Below are 17739 nucleotides of genomic sequence, written 5' to 3'. Positions count from 1 at the left end.
GAGGTTGACGGCGAGATCTCATCTTTGAGGCTAATTGAGCATTGTAGGTTATCCAGCAATTTGTGCTGATTTGCCACCAATTTGTATCTCTTTGTCATGACGAATAGCCTTTTCAAAAAAAACTCACCAAGTTTTATGCTGTGAACTCGCCATTTTTCCCCATCATGCACCAATAACTAAATCAGTGACATTTATTTGTAATCGGGCAATATATGTTAATATGTAGTACCAGTTTTCTACCAATAGATGCTGCTGGCAGACTTTAGAAATATTTCAAAGCGCATGCCAGGGCCATTGCATCATCTTCTAATGCTTGCTGTTTCCTGACACCTTAATTATTAAAAATGTGAGGTTCAGTACATGTTACATTGCAAAATGTATTCAAAGCATCAATTAACACTTTTTTAAAATACTCTGCTTGTTTGCACTTAAGCCTGCACTCTTTTTTGAGTACCCTTTATATTACTGTCAGCTACCTGCATTGTAATGGCTTTGGTCAAGCATGTATTGCTTATGTACTTTCATCTACTTCATTTATCTAAATACTAGTAAATAAGTTAGTTTAAATTTCAACAGAAGAACACTTGTAAGACTGCTTGTACACCGGCTACAGAAAGTAATGGAGAAATGTGCAGCTTTTTTGTAGTTCAAGTCATAATTAAAAGTAATAGCATTCTGGTTATTTTACAGAATTGCTGTTAAGAATGGACAGGATCCCCATGGCTAACTGCAAGGAACTGTGCACACTGGAAGTTTCATTAACTCAGTTGTAGTTTTTTTCTCATTTCTATTTATTCTCTTTTTTATAAATTTATTAGACTTGATTGTTAACATTTTAATGTGCTCTATATAGTGCGAATTTCGTATTCCCAATCCTATTGACGTGCTTACGAATCCTATGTAATTGTTGTTCGTACTGGTGTGCTTAGTATTGTTTTAGTTTACTATTCATTTTCTAAATTTCTGAAAGTCTCAATTTTTCAAAATTACAGCTGCCCACAGTCCAAAAAGAGGGTAGAGAATTGACCATACCACGAAAAATAAAGAATTCAGTAACAGGCGATGTATGCCTTTTAATTCCTATTTTTTTTCTCTTTTCTGAATTTTTATATTTCAATGATCTGTGTGGCTAGGTAGAACACGCATTTTAAAGGCTCTATATAGAAATGCATGGTTAAGGAAAATTGGAATTGGAAATTTGTATTTGTACTTCAGACTTTCTCAGTTTAGTGGCAAGTGAGGGTTAGTGTTTTTAAAACTACTGAGTTCATGGTTTCCAGTTCAATATAATCAGTGAAACCAAGCTCAGGATACCAGAGTTTGCATGTTTGCTATTTATTACTACACTGAAGGTTAAGCTATAACAAAAGGATAGAACAATTAGTTATGTTATGGTGGGATTATAAAAATCCCTTTTTTTTTGTTTCAAAAATGACTTGTGCTGACAATACAGTGTGTGTGGTTCCTTTTTATTTTGTTCAAGGGTGTTTTATCCTTTTCACTCATTCATTTGTATCTGTTCACACAGGGATGCTCGTGTTGTAAAAGACCTGGCAACAGGAAAATCCAAAGGCTATGGATTTGTGTCATTCTACAGTAAACTGGTAAGTTGCAAAAAAAAACAGTTGCTGAAAAGTGTAATTAAAACTGCCAAATTTTGGTGCACATTGTGTAGACCTAAATTATTTGTTTCTACGATCTCCCCTTGGTAAACTCTTCTCAGACTTGGCTATCTTCTCTGCTTTGTATTCTGAATGAATTTTCTTTGTTGCTTTGCAGTAACAGGATTGACTCTAATTCATTGATACCATAGGCCTGACTCATTGGAAAGTATCAAATATATTCCTCCATGGTATTCTACTTCAGAAGAAGCAGAAGCTTTAAGGTTTTAAGAAATTTTGTATTTCACAAGGCAAATTTTTGCATGTTCCAAAACTTATAAAGAAGCTTTTTTTTCTCCTCTCACTTAGTGGTAGTTTAAAATTCACGTCCTTCCTTCACTAGATTCCCAATTAAACTATATGCACTTCATAATTATTTAAAACAAAGGTACTCCATTCTTACATAGACTGACACTCTTTTTGCTTTCTTGATTGTAGTAGCTAGTTTTGACAACCTATTTCATATGGAGTCTAGATTTCTTTTGCAAATTTGCTGACTTAGTTTTTCCTCCATCACCCCTGTATTCCCTCGGGCTCCTTAATATTCCTAATTGAGATTTGGATTTACCCATCATTAAATTCCTTGTTCCAGTATTTAAGGGGAAAAATCTGTTGTTCAAAGCAGTTAATTATGAAATCATCCTATTGAATCTTTTCTGATGCTCCTAAAATGCTCAAATTCAAATTTGGAAACATTCACCCCAAACTAACCACTATGTCATCACAAGATCACAAGATAAGGGAGCAGAAGCAGGCCATTCGGCCCATCGAGTCTGCTCCAAGGAAAAGGGAAAAAGAAATGGGGTGGGAAAAAAAGAGAGATTAAAAAAAAAACTATTCTAATCCCATTTGCCAGCCTTATCCCCATATCCCTTGATACTCTGACTATTTAGATATCTGTCTATCTCCTCCTTGAACACCCCCACTGATCTGGCCTCCACTGCTGTGCGTGGCAAGGAGTTCCACAATTTCACCACCCTCTGGGTAAAGAAACTTCTCCTCATCTCTGTCTTGAAACTGTACCCTCTAATTCTAAGATTGTGCCCTCTGGTCCTGGACACGCCCACCAAGGGAAACAGCCTAGCCACATCTACTCTATCCTTACCTGTCAACATTTTAAATGTCGCTACGAGGTCCCCTCTCATCCTTCTGTACTCCAGCGAGTACAGTCCAAGAGCCGACAAACGCTCATCGTACTTAAGCCCTTCATTCCTGGAATCATTCTCGTAAATCTCCTCTGAACCCTCTCCAACGTCAGCACATCCTTCCTAAGATGCGGGGCCCAAAACTGCGCACAGTATTCCAAATGAGGCCTCACTAGCGCCCCGTAGAGCCTCATCAACACTTCCTTACTTTTATACACTATACCTCTCGAGATGAATGCCAACATAGCATTCGCTTTCTTAACCACCGATCCAACCTGGTGGTTAACTTTTAAGATATCTTGTATAAGTACCCCCAAGTCCCTTTGTACTACCGCACTATCAATCTTCTCTCCTTCTAGATAATAATCTACCCGCTTATTTCTACTTCCAAAGTGTACAACTGCACATTTCTCAACATTGAATCTCATCTGCCATTTTCTTGCCCATTCTCCTAAACTGTCTAGGTCCCTCTGCATTCTTTCTATTTCCTCTATGCTCCCTACTCCTCCACTTATCTTGGTGTCATCCGCAAACTTAGCCACACAACCATTTATTCCATCATCCAAATCATTGATGTACAAGGTAAAAAGGAGAGGCCCCAACACCGACCCTTGCGGCACACCACTAGTAACTGGTAACCAACCAGAACGAGATCCTTTTATTTCCACCCTTTGCTTCCTGCCAACCAGCCAATTCTCCACCCATTTTGCTACCCTGCCCATAATTCCATGACCTCTCATCTTATTAATCAGTCTCTTGTGAGGCACCTTATCAAAGGCCTTTTGAAAGTCTAAATACACAACATCTACCGCCTCTCCCTTATCCACCCTACCTGTGATTTCTTCAAAAAACTCCAATAGGTTGGTCAGACAGGACCTCCCCTTCACAAAACCATGTTGACTAGGTCCTATCTTGCCTTGCGCCTCTAGGTATTCGGTAACCTCCTCCTTGAGGATAGACTCCAATAATTTTCCCACCACTGATGTCAGACTAATAGGTCTGTAATTGCCTTTGTGCTGCCTCCCACCTTTCTTATATAACGGAACTACATTCGCTACCCTCCAGTCCTCCGGAACCATGCCAGAATCTATCGATTCCTGAAAAATAATCGCCAACGCCTCCGCTATCTCCACAGCCACCTCCTTCAGAACCCGGGGATGCACCTCATCCGGTCCGGGAGACTTATCAGCCTTAAGCCCCTTTAGTTTTCCAAGCACCTTCTCCCTATTAATCTCAATTGAACTCAGCTCCAATTCGTGAGACTCCTGACTAATGGGCACATTGCTTATGTCCTCCACGGTGAAGACCGATGCAAAATATTCAATTCCCTTGCCATCTCACTATCATCCATTATAATACCTCCTGCACCGTTATCAATTGGTCCTATGTCAACCCGTGTCTCTCTTTTATTCCTTATGTATTTAAAAAAACTCTTAGAATCCTTCCGAATGTTGTCCGCCAGCTTCCTTTCGTAACTCATCTTTGCTTTCCTAATGACCTTCTTAGTTTCTCTCTGCAGATTTTTAAAATCGTTCCAATCTTCTGTTTTCCCACTAATTTTTGCTACTTTGTACGCCGCCCCTTTTGCTTTTATTTTATCCTTCACCTCCCTCGTTATCCACATCTGTGCCTTTTTTCCATTCAAAACCTTCTTTTTTCTTGGAATATATCTGTCCTGCATTGTCCTTATTTCCTGTAGAAATTTCTTCCATTTTTCCTCTGCCGTCCCTCCAGCTAACTTACTCCTCCAATCAATTTGGGCCAACTCATCTCTCATACCTTTGTAATTTCCCTTATTCCACTGAAATATCGATACACCAGTTATCAGCTTCTTCTCAAACTTGAAACTAAACTCAATCATATTGTGATCACTTGTTCCCAGTGGTTCCTTTACCTTTAGTTCCCTAATCACCTCGGGTTCACTACACAGCACCCAATCCAAAACAGCCGATCCCCTGGTGGGCTCCTCAATAAGTTGCTCCAGAAAAACATCCCTTAGACATTCCACAAACTCACTCTCCTGAGTACTACCGCCTTGCTGCATTTCCCAGTCCACCTTCATGTTAAAATCCCCCATAATTATCTTCACATTGTCACTCTGACATGCTTTTTCTATCTCAATCTGCAACTTATGGTCCACTTCCTGACTGCTGTTCGGGGGCCTATATATGACTGCTATTATTGTTCTTTTACCCTTGCTATTTCTCAGCTCCACCCATAAGGATTCCACCTCCTCTGACCCAATGTCCTTCCTTTCTATTGATTTTATATCGCTACTAACCATCATGGCCACACCTCCCCCTCTGCCTACCCTCCTATCCTTCCTATATACTGTATACCCCTTGACATTCAGCTCCCAATCACATCCACCACGAAGCCACGACTCAGTGATTGCAACGATGTCATATTTATTAACCTGTAGTTGTGCCACTAGGTCATCTACTTTATTCCTGATCCATTGGTTCAACTGCCAATATTTTTGATTTGTAGAATATAGATCTTTTTTTTAAAGTTACGGACCTTTCTGGCACGACCAGTATTTATTGCTCACCCCGAATTATTTTTTAGGAAGGTGGTGGTTAGCCACAACCTTGTACCTTCACTCCTGCTGTGCTGTTGGATGAGGCAATCCAGGGTTTAATAGCAACAGCAGTGAAAGGATGACAACATTTTCAAGGCAGAATGATGTGTAATTTGGGGTGCATGCAGGTGGTGATATTCCCATGTGTCTGCTGCTCTTACCCTTGAAGGAAAAGCTTGTAGGTTTAGAAAGTCCCATTGGTGTAGCTTAAGGCAGTAACTGGAATGCATTTTACAGATGTATATTGCAGTCTCAGTGGTGAAGGGAATGAATAATTGGGTGAATGGGATACCGATCAAGTGGAGTGCTTGGTTCTGGATGGTGTCAGGCTTCTTGGATGCACTTGTCCAGCACGCATGGAGTATTCCATCAATCAACTGACTTGTAGCTTGTAAATGGTGGAAAGGATTTCAGATGTCAGACGGTGAGTTACTCGTCACAGCCTCTGATCTGCTCAACTATCCACAATATTTATGTGGCTGGTCCCGTTAAGCTGCTGATTAGGGGTGATGTCCAGGATGTTTATGTCGGAGGACTTAATGATTATGCCTGGATGAATGTAGCTTCAACAACACTCAAGAAGTTTGACACCATACAGGGCATAGCAGCCTGCTTGATAGGTACCCCATCCACCACCATTCACTCACTTCACCACCAAAGCACAGTTGTAGCAGTTTGTACCGTCTACAGGATACACTGCAGCAACCCACCAAGACCCCTTGGATAGCACCTTCTGAACACATGACCTCTACCAGCTGGAAGGATAGGGACAGCAAAAGCATGAGAACACTACCATCTTGAAGTTACCCTCCAAGCCACACGACATCCTGATTTAGGAAATGTATTGCCATTCCTTCACTGTCGCTGAGTCAAAATCCTGGGACACTCTCCCTAACAACATTGTGGGTATACCCACTTAAAGACTGCAGTGCTTCAAGAAGTCACCACGTTCTTCTCAAGGGCAACCAGGGATGGGCAATTAAATGCTGGTTTAGCCTGTGAATCCTGCATCCCTTGAATGAATACATTAAAAATAACAAGCAAAGGTGGCTAAATTCTCTTATTTGAGATGGTCTTTGCTTGGCACGTACGTGACACAAATATTAATTACCGCTTATCAGCCCATGCTAATCTGTTATCTAGGTTTTACTGTATGCAAGCATGGGCTGTTTCATTCAGTAGGAAGTTGCCAATAGAATTGAACATTGCATTCATCACCAACATCCTCACCAGTAACCATATGACAAACAGACACAAGACTGGCTTGTAGGTTCTAGAGATCTTCAAGAAATCAGGTTGGTTCAGCCAGAAGTTCTTTAGCAGTCAAGTACGGGACTCTTCTGTTGCTCAGGTTGAGGATCTTCTTGCCCAGCTGCTGCCTATTCACTCTCATCTGCTGTGATTTGTGATGAAATGTGGGAGAACTGCAAAGCTTTCATCAGAGCAGTTGGGGGATTGTTTAGATCTCGTTGTGGTCCCATGTTGTTGCATCATTAGGTTGGCACTTCATCTTTTAATGTATGCCTAATGCTACTTCAGGAATGCCCTTTGCTCATCACCAAACCTGGTTGGTTTTCTGATTTAATTGTATGGTCGAATGAGGATGTCCCAAACCATGTGGTTACAGATTCTGGCTTGTATTTCTGCTGCTGTTGGTTCACAGTACCTAATGGATGCCTAGTTTTGAAGTGCCAGATTAGATTTTTAGCGCAGTTATCATGCCAAACCATGTGAGTATATACAGATAAGCCTTGTCAAGACAAAGAGCAGCCTTGTCACTTGCATCAGTGTTTCATGAATGCGTACATCTTCCACGGGGGAAATTGGTGAGGATGAGTGCAGGTAAGTTTATGAAATTGAAAATCTGCAAAAACTGAAGTCTGAAATTGGCTCAAAAATGCTGGAAACAACTTTGCAAGACAGAACCTATCAAAAGAATGAGTTAACAATTTGGGTTGAAGATCCTTCATCAGAATTGGGGAAACGGAAGCTAAGTTGGTTTTAAGTTGTGGAGGCGGTGTGGGGATGAGGAAATGGATAGGACAAGTGAATATCTGAGGCCAAGGTTGATGTGTGGATAAACTGGTGAAGTCATCTGGTTGATTGGTTAATGGGATTATTTAGAGAGAGAACACAGAAATGTGTAAGAAGTTATAAAATGCAGATCATAGCTGTTGGGATGCCCAGCAGATCAGACACCATTAGTAAAGAGAAGAACAGAGTTAATGTTACAAATGTTGAAGTGGTTGAATTTGGGACTGCAACTTGCCAGATTGAAGATGAGGTGGTATTCCTTTGGTTTACATTGGACCATATTATAATAGTACAGGAGGCCACAAAAAGATCAGAATGGAGTAGGATGGACAATTAATGATGAGCAAACTGGAAGCTCGGGGGTTGCACTTGCATATTTGAACACGAGTGTTCCAGAAAGCAGTCACCAAATCTGCATTTGGTTTCTCCACTGCAGTATCCTGAATTGCAAGTGAGTTGCTGCTATTTGGGTACCTGGATAGTGGAAAGGGAAGAGGTGAGAGAACAGGTTTTATATCTTCTGCAATTGTGTGGGAAAGTGCCCAAAGAATGGGAGTGAGTAGTGGGCATAGAAGAACAGGACTCAGGAGTTGCAGAGGGAACGGTTGCTTCAAACCGTAGAAGAGAAGCACAGATGTATCTGGTGGTGAAGTCTTGTTGAAGCTGGCAGAAATTGTGAAGTTGATTGTGGATACTGTTAGGGTGTAAGATCAGCAAAGTTCTATTCTTGCTCTGTCCAGGAGGGGAGGGGGTCAGAGCAGAAATGTGTCAACGTAGATGAGTTGTAGTCAAGGGCTGTTGTCAATTACCACTTCAGCTAATCTGCTTCTGTTCTATCAAAACAGGCCATTCCACTATAGGTAATCCATTTGTAACATTAACTCTGTTCTTCTCTCTTTACTGATGGTGTCTGATCTGCTGGGCATCCCAACAGCTATGATCTGCATTTTATAACCTTTACACGTTTCTTTGTGCTCTCTCGCTCTCTATAATCCATTAACCAATCACCCAGATGTTGTCTTCAGTTTATCCACACATCACCCTTGGCCTCAGATAATCACCTGTCCTATCCATTTCCTCATCCCCACACCGTCTCCACAACTTAAAAACCAGCTTAGCTTCCGTTTCCCCAATTCTGATGAAGGATGCCATGGATCAGAAAGAAAGACTGACATCTCAGAGGCACCTGTGTGAAAAATCTCATCATAGAGCAGATATAATAGAAATGGGGAACCGAGAGAATGGAATGGAGATTTGCATTGGACAAGGTGAGAATAAGTATAGTCAATGAGTTCCTGAGCTTTTAATGAGGCTTTGTTAGTGTGAAATGGAGACTGTTCATTCTCTCTGTGAGCTTTACACGAGCAAGGAATTTCATTGCACCCTGGTGTATATGACAGTAAACTAATTTGAATCAAAAATCCAGAAAGGAAAGTCAGATGAATCATGTTTATCCCTCGTGTTGGCTTGCTCACTTGGATCACTGCAAAACTAACCTGGCATCTGAAACCTTCAGAACAATGTTGGGTTGATCTATGATGCTACCAAGCCATTCTTGATGGACATTGAATTTTTCCATCCAGAGTACACTGTGTGCATTTGCTGCTTTTATTGTTACTTTAGTTGTTGAGCATGGAGCACTGATTCATCAGCTGAGATGGACATTAAGGTATAATAGGGAGGTTGGGCCTGATGTTAGGGACTTTATGGGGTATGAAGTAATTGTTAAGAATTCCTAGGGCTACAGTGTCCTGTTTAAATACTACTGTGTTGGTGCCTATCTCCAATGTAAGTAAGACAATAATCAGGCTGTTGCTTGACTGGTCCATGCAACTCTCCCAATTTGGACACCAGTCCCCGGATGTTTGAAGAAGACTTTGCATGATTGAGATGACTGACAGCGACTGCCATGTCAGAATTCAAGTGCCCTGGGGGGAAATGCTGTGTGGTTAAGCCAGGTTTCTCTCCTCCCCACCCCCAACTTCAAGATAGTGATGATGACCAAGCAAAAACTCAAGTTTGTTCCATTTCAAATGGCATTTTTCTTTCTGGGGTCAACCACATTGCTCTGAGCCTGGAGTCACGTGCCCAATTCTGTAAGGGTGCCACGTTTCGTCCCTTGAGTTGATGACCTTGAGGTAACGCCTGTGACCATGCAATATTCCTGGCACAGACCTCGAAGGCTGGGGTGGGAAGAGTGAGCACTGGGACTTGAAAACTTTCTTCCCACTCTCCAGTTCTTTGAGTTTCTTATCCCAATTCTCTCTCTGGTCTCTTCCCTCTTCCTCTCTCCCATTCTGTTCCATGGGCTAGAATAGTCACTCCTTGATTCTTACAAAATTCTCATTTTAATAAATGCATTTAATTTTGTGAATGCAAACAAGCGATTTCATAGAGGTCCATCTGGTAGCTGTGATAGGGTCAAAATATAATTTTTTAAATTACAACAAACATATTGGACAAGTTAAAATTTAAGGCATACTTTCAACATTGAACCATTGGAAAAAACATTGGTAGTCTGTTATTTATATTTGTGCTATTCAGATTGCAAAGCTGGTGATTAATTTTAATCATGCAATAGCAGTAGTTGTGAAAGAAGCCTTTTGCATAATCAATTGTATATTGTGGTAATAGTAAAAATATTCTAAATATTAACCTGTTTAATTTTCAATGTGAATTTCTTGCAGTTGACTTTTACAGAACTTGAGTAATCACTTTAGCCTAATTGCATGTTGTTTTGAATAATTGCATGCAAGTCTTGAATTTAATGTCATCAAAGCAGGAAGAAATTGGGAAATGGTGATCTGAAGACTAGAGAGATAATGTCTTGGTAAATCTCAAGTTATCATATTTGATTCTGTAAGCACCAACTCTGGAATATAAATATTAATGTCACAAAGTATTGATACACTAATACTGTTGGGATGGTATAGCAGTGATAACCTGGTAGTAGAAGCATGCCTAATTTGTTTTTGTGTGTTCAGGTAATGTGCACCTGTCATTTCAAGAGTTGTATGAATTCATACTTGTGTATGGGCTTCTTTGCAATGACATTTTATCTCTGACAGATAAGCCTAGTGACTCTGAAAATTCATGCCATTAAATTATTTATTAGTTGCCATTTTTTTAAATCTCCTTCATAGGATGCAGAAAATGCAATCGTGCACATGGGTGGACAATGGCTGGGAGGCCGGCAAATTCGTACAAACTGGGCAACACGTAAACCGCCAGCTCCAAAAAGTGCACCAGAGAGTAGGTTTCTCGTTCTGTTTTATGTGAATGGTTTTAAGAGGATGTGAAGCAGAGATTATATTAAATTGATGAGAATTTTTGTTTATTAAATAGACCTGCAATCCAGTTGCTATTATGAATTCTATCAGGCAGTATTGAAATGATTTTGGATAATTTTATTATTTTGCTGTTCATTAACTGTTTGTAACACATAACTGTAGCCCAAAGAAACTGAAGTCATGAAGTATCAAGATCCCCAGAGTTTAGAGTTCTTAAGTGAATGTGTGTCTGACGAATGGAGATTTTTTGTGGCTAAGTGATGGAGTAAATGGTTTTGTGGGTAAGTTTGTAGATGACACCAAGATAGGTGCAGGAGTAGAGAGTATTGAGACAGGTGGGTTGCAGAGAGACCTAGATAGTTTAGGAGAATGGGCAAGGAAATGGCAGATGAGATTTAATGTTGAGAAATGTACAGTTGTACACTTGGGAAACAAACGGGCAGATTATTATCTAGAAGGGGAGAAAATTCAAAGTACAGAAGTACAAAGGGACTTGTGGGTACTTGTGCAGGATACCCTAAAGGTTAACCACCAGGTCGGATCGATGGTAAAGAAAGCGAATGCTATGTTGGCATTCATTTTGAGAGGTATAGTGTATAAAAGTAAGGAAGTGTTGATGAGGCTCTACGGGGTACTAGTGAGGCCTAATTTGGATTACTGTGTACAGTTTTGGGCCCCATATCTTAGGAAGGATGTGCTGATGTTGGAGAGGGTTCAGAGGAGACGAGGATGATTCCAGGAATGAAAGGGCTTACATATGAGCGTTTGTCAGCTCTTGGACTGTACTCACTGGTGTACAGAAGAATGAGAGGGGACCTCATAGAAACATTTAAAATGTTGAAAGGACTGGACAGAGTAGATGTGGCCAAGCTGTTTCCCTTGGTGGGTGAGTCCAGGATCAGAGGGCACAATCTTAGAATTATAGGGTACTGGTTTAAAACAGAGATGAGAAATTTCTTTAGCCAGAGGGTAGTGAATTTATGGAATTAAGGAGGAGGTAGATATCTAATTAATCAAGGTATCAAGGGATATGGGGATAAGTCTGGAAATTGGGGTTAGAATAGTTTTTTTGCCATTGCACCACCCCCATTTCTCATTCTTTTTCTTTTTTTCCCCCTTTTCTTTGGAGCAGATTCGATTGGCCAAATGGCCTACTTCTGCTCCCTTGTCTTGTGATCTTGTCATTTGAACACCTATTTTCTAAGATAGTTAAGTGATTATTGTTGAAGGTAAAGGGCATTTTAAAATGTTTAAAAGAAGTGATGAAATGATCTAAGTGTTTGAGAGATGAGCAGCAAGCAACATGGATTTAAAGTAAAGATATAGTCAGAAAATGTTAGCATTCTTTCAAGGATGTGGTCAAATTGTGATTTGTACAGAAAGTCTCGGACATGATGCAATACATGGTGAGTGATGTAAAATTGGGTTTAAAAGTTAAAACGTATGGGCAAAAATGTTGGTGCAGTCTTGTAGCATTTGGTTCTGCTACCATTTTGATACCATTTACATCAGTGATTTGGGTAGTAGGTAACTGGCAGATAAAATTCTGAAATACATTTTGCTTTTCATCAAAAATATGGTGGAGAGACTGACCAAGTTGTGGGAATACAAAGTATGGAGGATTGTGTGGTTTGCAAGGCAGTAAGAATATTCTGGTGCTTAAAAGCAGACAACATTCAATTTTGAAAAGTTGATGGAATGGTGAATTTTATAGTTTGGTGAATCTATATCAGACCTTAAAAGCAGTTATTATTTGAAATTTTGACTCCACACTTAACGTTGAGATTACAAAAGGTACAACACTGATTTATAGGATGCTGCTTTTTATCAGGAAAGAAACAAAATCCCTTGAAGGGACTAGATTGGGTTTTGTTTTAAATAGCAGTGATTAGTATTTTAAGATGCTTTTCATGGTAGGTTGTTTTCATCCACCCCATTAGAAACCAAGTTGGATACAAAATTCAGGGATTTGGGGGAAAAGCAAAAGAAGAGTTACTCATTGACATGGAGGTAATGTTACTTTAAGAATGGGTTAAGATAAGTGTTAGTACTAGCATGGGGACACACTAGCGATATGGAATTAGCACTATAGCTCGTGTAGCAGATAAACACCATAGATCTGAATTTTCCCTTTGATTGTGTGTTGGCTTTGCTTAGGATTACTGTTTTATAATCAAACTGCACAACACCCTCATTAGACCTTCGCTAGTATTTTTTTAAAAAAACATACTCATTTTTATTTGGGGTGAGGGGGTGGGTCGCGGAAATTTGGAAGTTGCTGGCAAGGCCGGCATTGGTGGTGCATTCCTAACTGCCCCTTGGGTGCTTGTGTGGAACTATTTTGAACCACCTGACAGTCCTTCTGGCAAAGGTACTTGGTGCTGATGGGTAGGGAGTAACAGCAACAATAACAAAAAAAAAGTGACAATATATGATTTGGAGGGGAAAGCTGGCAAAGTAACATGCGACTTGGAGAGGAATCTATAAGTGGTGGAGTTCCCATGCACCTGTTGCCCTTGTCCTTGTTGGTGGTCATGGGTTACGGAGGCGTATTCAAAGAGCCTCTGTAACCAAAATGCATTTTTTTGTAGATGGTACATGCTGCAGGCACTTTGTACAGATGGTGATTGGAATGAATGTTTATGGTGGCTGAGGGATGCCATTCAAGCAGGCTGCTTTATCCTTGTCTGTGTCAAGCTGCTATTGTTGTTGGACCTGCATTCATACAAGCATGCGGAGATTATTCGCACTCCTGACTTGTGCCTTGTAGATGCTGGGAAGGCTTTGGGGTTTCAGGAGGTGAGTCGCTTGCTGCAGGGTGCCCTGCCTCTGACCTGATTTTGTAGCTGCAGTGTTTATGTGGCTATTTCAGGTGAGTTTCTGATCAATGGCTATCCCCAGAAGGCAGAGCAATTTTTAAATGAGCCTTATTGATTATGTTTCATATTTTGCTTTCATTCTTGGAATATGTACACAAATAATGTGACTTTTCTCCCCTTTTTTTTATTAGATAGTTCTAAGCAGCTAAGATTTGAAGAAGTAGTTGGTCAATCTAGTCCTTCAAATTGTACGGTCTACTGTGGAGGTATATCATCAGGTCTAACAGGTATGGGTAACGTTGATTTTACTATCTGACCAGATCAACCTTTAAAATTTTGGCATTAACTGTTTTGCATTTGCAACAGAGTTTGGCATTAACTCTGTATTTTACAATCCTTCAATTTTTAGAACAACTTATGCGTCAGACTTTCTCGCCATTTGGACAAATTATGGAAATCAGAGTTTTTCCTGAGAAAGGGTACTCCTTTGTCAGGTAGGCTTTGCTTGTACCACAATTATTTGTTTTATCTGAAATATAGCTGTTAATTGAAACACAAAACAAATCATAATATTATTTAAGCAGAAGTTGTGAATCTTGCAGTTTTGCATTGCCACTAGTTAATATTTATTGTTGTCTATTCTCTGCCTGCAAGTCTCAACACTATCTCCAGTTTTATCTTCTTGGTTATCTGACCGTCTGTGCTTTGGGAAAAACTTAACTTCCACCCTTGTTCTTCTCTAAACAAAAAAGGTCTTCCTTCAGGCTAGGCAATTTGTAATGGCCATGGCTGTCTGTTGAAGGTATCTCAGTTGAAATTCTTGTCATAGCTCTTTTTAGCCTTGCTGATGAAGAATGGCTCCCTGAACAATACTTGAGTTTCTGAGAAAATATGATCTTCCAGAGAAGAGAAAATCTGTTGAGAGAAAATAGGCTTGTGTTTAGGTGTATATTGGGGGCATGCAAGCTTTTTGTCTTTATGCAAAATGCCCCTTTTCCAACACTGGTTCTTCATTCCTGCCAGCAAAAAAGAATTTGCAGTTTTTGTGGGTTCCTAGATTGTCAGAGGTTCAGGCACGTTTTGTAGCTGACATTCTTGTCGTTATTGCAGGTTTGGCACACATGATAGTGCTGCTCATGCTATTGTGTCGGTCAATGGAACTACTATTGAAGGCCATGTTGTTAAATGCTATTGGGGTAAAGAAACTACTGATACTACCAACAAGTATCAGCAGGTAACCTGATGTTTGAATATCTTTTGCAAGGAAAAAGAACTTCTCATTTTTACTGGCGAACATAAACATCTAATTTCCAGTTATATTATTGCTTTTATTCAGATGGAATTTGCTCAGCCCTGGGGTCAGTGGGGCCAGTGGTATGGCAATGCCCAACAATATGGTCAGTATGTAGCCAATGGTTGGCAGGTGCCCCCTTATGGAATGTATGGCCAAACATGGAATCAACAAGGATTTGGAGTAGAGTAAGTAGTATACTGAATAAAGTTTAAACTAGTTAAAGTCAAAATAAAATTCTAGCATTTGTGGAGTGCTAGGCATTCCAAACTGTGTTCTCTTGTGATTTTTATTTTATAGTGTTTTATATTTATAGGAAATGAGTTTGGTGTGTACTCTCTACCTTGCCCCAAACATCTTGAGCTATTTTGTAATTCGCACTTTGAGAAACTTGTATACTGTAACTTGGACGTTTTCATTTAAAGTGCAGAAATAACAACAAATTTATTTTCTCTTTCTTTGCAGTCAACCTCAGTCTACAGCAGCCTGGGTAGGTGGATTTAGTGCTCAGCCACCCCAAGGACAGGGGACAGCTGTTATACCTAACCAGGCTGGCTTTGGAATGGCAGGTTACCAGACACAATGAGCGGGGACTCATTCTGTTTACCTCAAAGAGGAGCCCAGATTTTTCTAATGACATCAATGTTCACTGACACCATGAAGAGAAAATAGACTATTTATTTTGGAGCTGAATATTTTAAAAATTATATCACAGCTGAGCTCATGGTGGAGGATGTGAAGTATTTCCCAGTTCCTTTTTGCTCTGGGATGTGGAGGGGACTGGGGGAGGTGGGAATATATAATCTGTTAATTGGTTTTGAAGAGCAAAGTAATCAAGAATGATGAATTTATTTTGAAAATGAAGTGCTATTGTGTCTGAATTTAAAAATAAATGCAGTGTTAGTGGGAAAATGTCAACCAGACTTTTGACAATCTTTTTTAATTTGAACATTCCTCAATATTAATTACATACATACTGTTATAAAGGGATTTTTAATGCCTTGTATCCTAAATCCAGGCTTAATATTTAGTAACCATAAGAAAACTGAGTTTCTCAATGCCACAGACCAACTCTCTGCTGTTTTATCGGGAAAGTTCTAAGTCTGGAAGTGCCAGTGTACTGACGAAGATTGAGGTGCCTCAAGTTTAATATTCTACTTTCAGCTTTGAGTTGGTTCTTTAGTTTCAGCATCTAACACCTGGAAGAAGAAGCTGGAGGAGGCAACATTTTTTTTTAAGAATAATGGGTTGCACTACACTCTAAAAATCAGGAAACTAAAAGGGAGCACTGGCTATATTTGGATTGCTGGCATCCCTTTCACTGTTTTGGTTATATTAGAGGTGTACTCTACATACGTGCATACATCTATGGAAAGGGGATTAGGGTGCAGGTTCCATGTGTAAATATCTATATAAAGAACATTTAATACTGATATGATTTTCAAAGCATGTCCTCCTGTATAGGTATCAGAATTAACTACTTTGTGTTGATTAGTTATTAAGAGATAAAAGCTATTCATTTGTACAGAACCAATATAGCCAGTTGCCCAGAATATGCAGTGTATGGCTGTGTTTCATAAGAGTATGTTAATATATCTTCCCTACTACAGTAACGTGGTATGTAAAATTTATACAAAGTAAACTTCAAACTGAAGCCTTAAATTTTATTTCTTCGAGCAACTTTGGGCGTAGTAACATAGAGATTAGTTTTAGTGCTTTTTTTTTAAGTTCTAATTCAGTTGCTGTGCTTTGAAACCATTAAGATTTTTGAACAATATAAAATTAATGCAAGGTTGAATATTTTCTTCAGGCTGTCTGCACTGGAGTGTTTTAAGTCTAAAATTTAAATTGTAAAATGTAAAATCATGTCAAAGCCAACTGTTTAATTTTAACAGTGAAATGTGCCATTTGTTAATTGGTGCAGTGCAAAAATCTGCACCATTTATAAAACTTCATTTTAAAGATATTTTTGAGTGGTTGCATGTTGGTGCGATTCACACTTTGTAAAAAGAAAAGCTTGTTCATTTGAGTGTTAGGTGTGGAATGGGTGGATTATGAATACATGCAGAAAATGACATTGTCGTGTCTAGATTACTTTGTTCTGTATTTAAAAAAAAATAAAATGATTTTAAAACGATTTTACATCATGTCCAGTTGTTAGATTGTCTTGCATATATAGGGTTAGCCACTTATAATGATTACATGGTCTAACCTGATTTAATCATGGAAATTCCCAAAAAAATAATCTGAAACTTTATGGGTTTAATTTCTATTTCATCTGATCATTCAGCAATTACATTTGAATAGACTTTGTCACTTTTATTTTTACAATGGATCATGTAAGCATGAAATTATCTCATTATTGGATCAGCTGACATCAAGAATGAGAAATATCCATTCCTGGTGAAGTAGCTGGTGTTCTTGGGTTAAGGTATCCTTAAGAGATTTCCTTGCATTGAACCCAATTCATGCTGTTGCTGACCTGGAGAATTTAATGTTTGGCTTTGCCAGTTTCTTTTGCATTGTGAAATATTTAAACTTTGATACTTGTGAAGGTAAGATGAATGAATGGAAATAGTAAATTTAGAATCTATGTAGTATATTTAGTAAAATGGTAAATATACTGTTGAGTATCTTTTCATGTTTGTATTTTTAGGTTCATTCAGCACAGAAATGGGCTCTTCAGGCCACTCTATCAAGCACCTATTTGCAATAATCCCATTTTTGTTACCTGCACACTACTCCCCTCCACTTCTGAATTCCATCACTCATCTACACAGTAGGGGGTATTTATAAGTGGCCTATCAACCTAACAACCTACATGTTTTTGGGATGTTGGAAGGAAGCATTGTACCTGGGAGAAACCCACAAGGACACAGGGAGACCGTGCAAACTTCACTCAGCCAGCACCAGAGATT

The 17739-nt window shown here is 39.4% G+C and overlaps 1 protein-coding gene across 3 annotated transcripts in view; it reads left to right on the top strand.

Annotated features, from left to right (window-relative positions):
- The window catches only part of tial1 (TIA1 cytotoxic granule-associated RNA binding protein-like 1), a 29495-nt gene extending 12537 nt beyond the window's left edge, over positions 1-16958 (top strand). For all 3 annotated transcript variants that reach the window (XM_052027315.1, XM_052027316.1, XM_052027317.1), the window contains 7 exons: positions 1529-1604; positions 10565-10673; positions 13722-13817; positions 13940-14024; positions 14641-14764; positions 14867-15009; positions 15287-16958. In XM_052027315.1, the coding sequence (XP_051883275.1) occupies positions 1529-1604; positions 10565-10673; positions 13722-13817; positions 13940-14024; positions 14641-14764; positions 14867-15009; positions 15287-15407 (754 nt within the window). In that variant the 3' untranslated portion in view covers positions 15408-16958. The remainder of the gene's footprint in view (positions 1-1528; positions 1605-10564; positions 10674-13721; positions 13818-13939; positions 14025-14640; positions 14765-14866; positions 15010-15286) is intronic.
- Positions 16959-17739: the final 781 nt, after the last annotated feature.

The sequence above is a fragment of the Pristis pectinata genome, chromosome 12, assembly GCF_009764475.1.
Source record: "Pristis pectinata isolate sPriPec2 chromosome 12, sPriPec2.1.pri, whole genome shotgun sequence".
Taxonomy (NCBI): Eukaryota; Metazoa; Chordata; class Chondrichthyes; order Rhinopristiformes; family Pristidae; genus Pristis; species Pristis pectinata.
The sequence above is the reverse complement of the archived record's forward strand: the minus strand, read 5'-3'. Positions and strand labels throughout refer to the sequence as shown.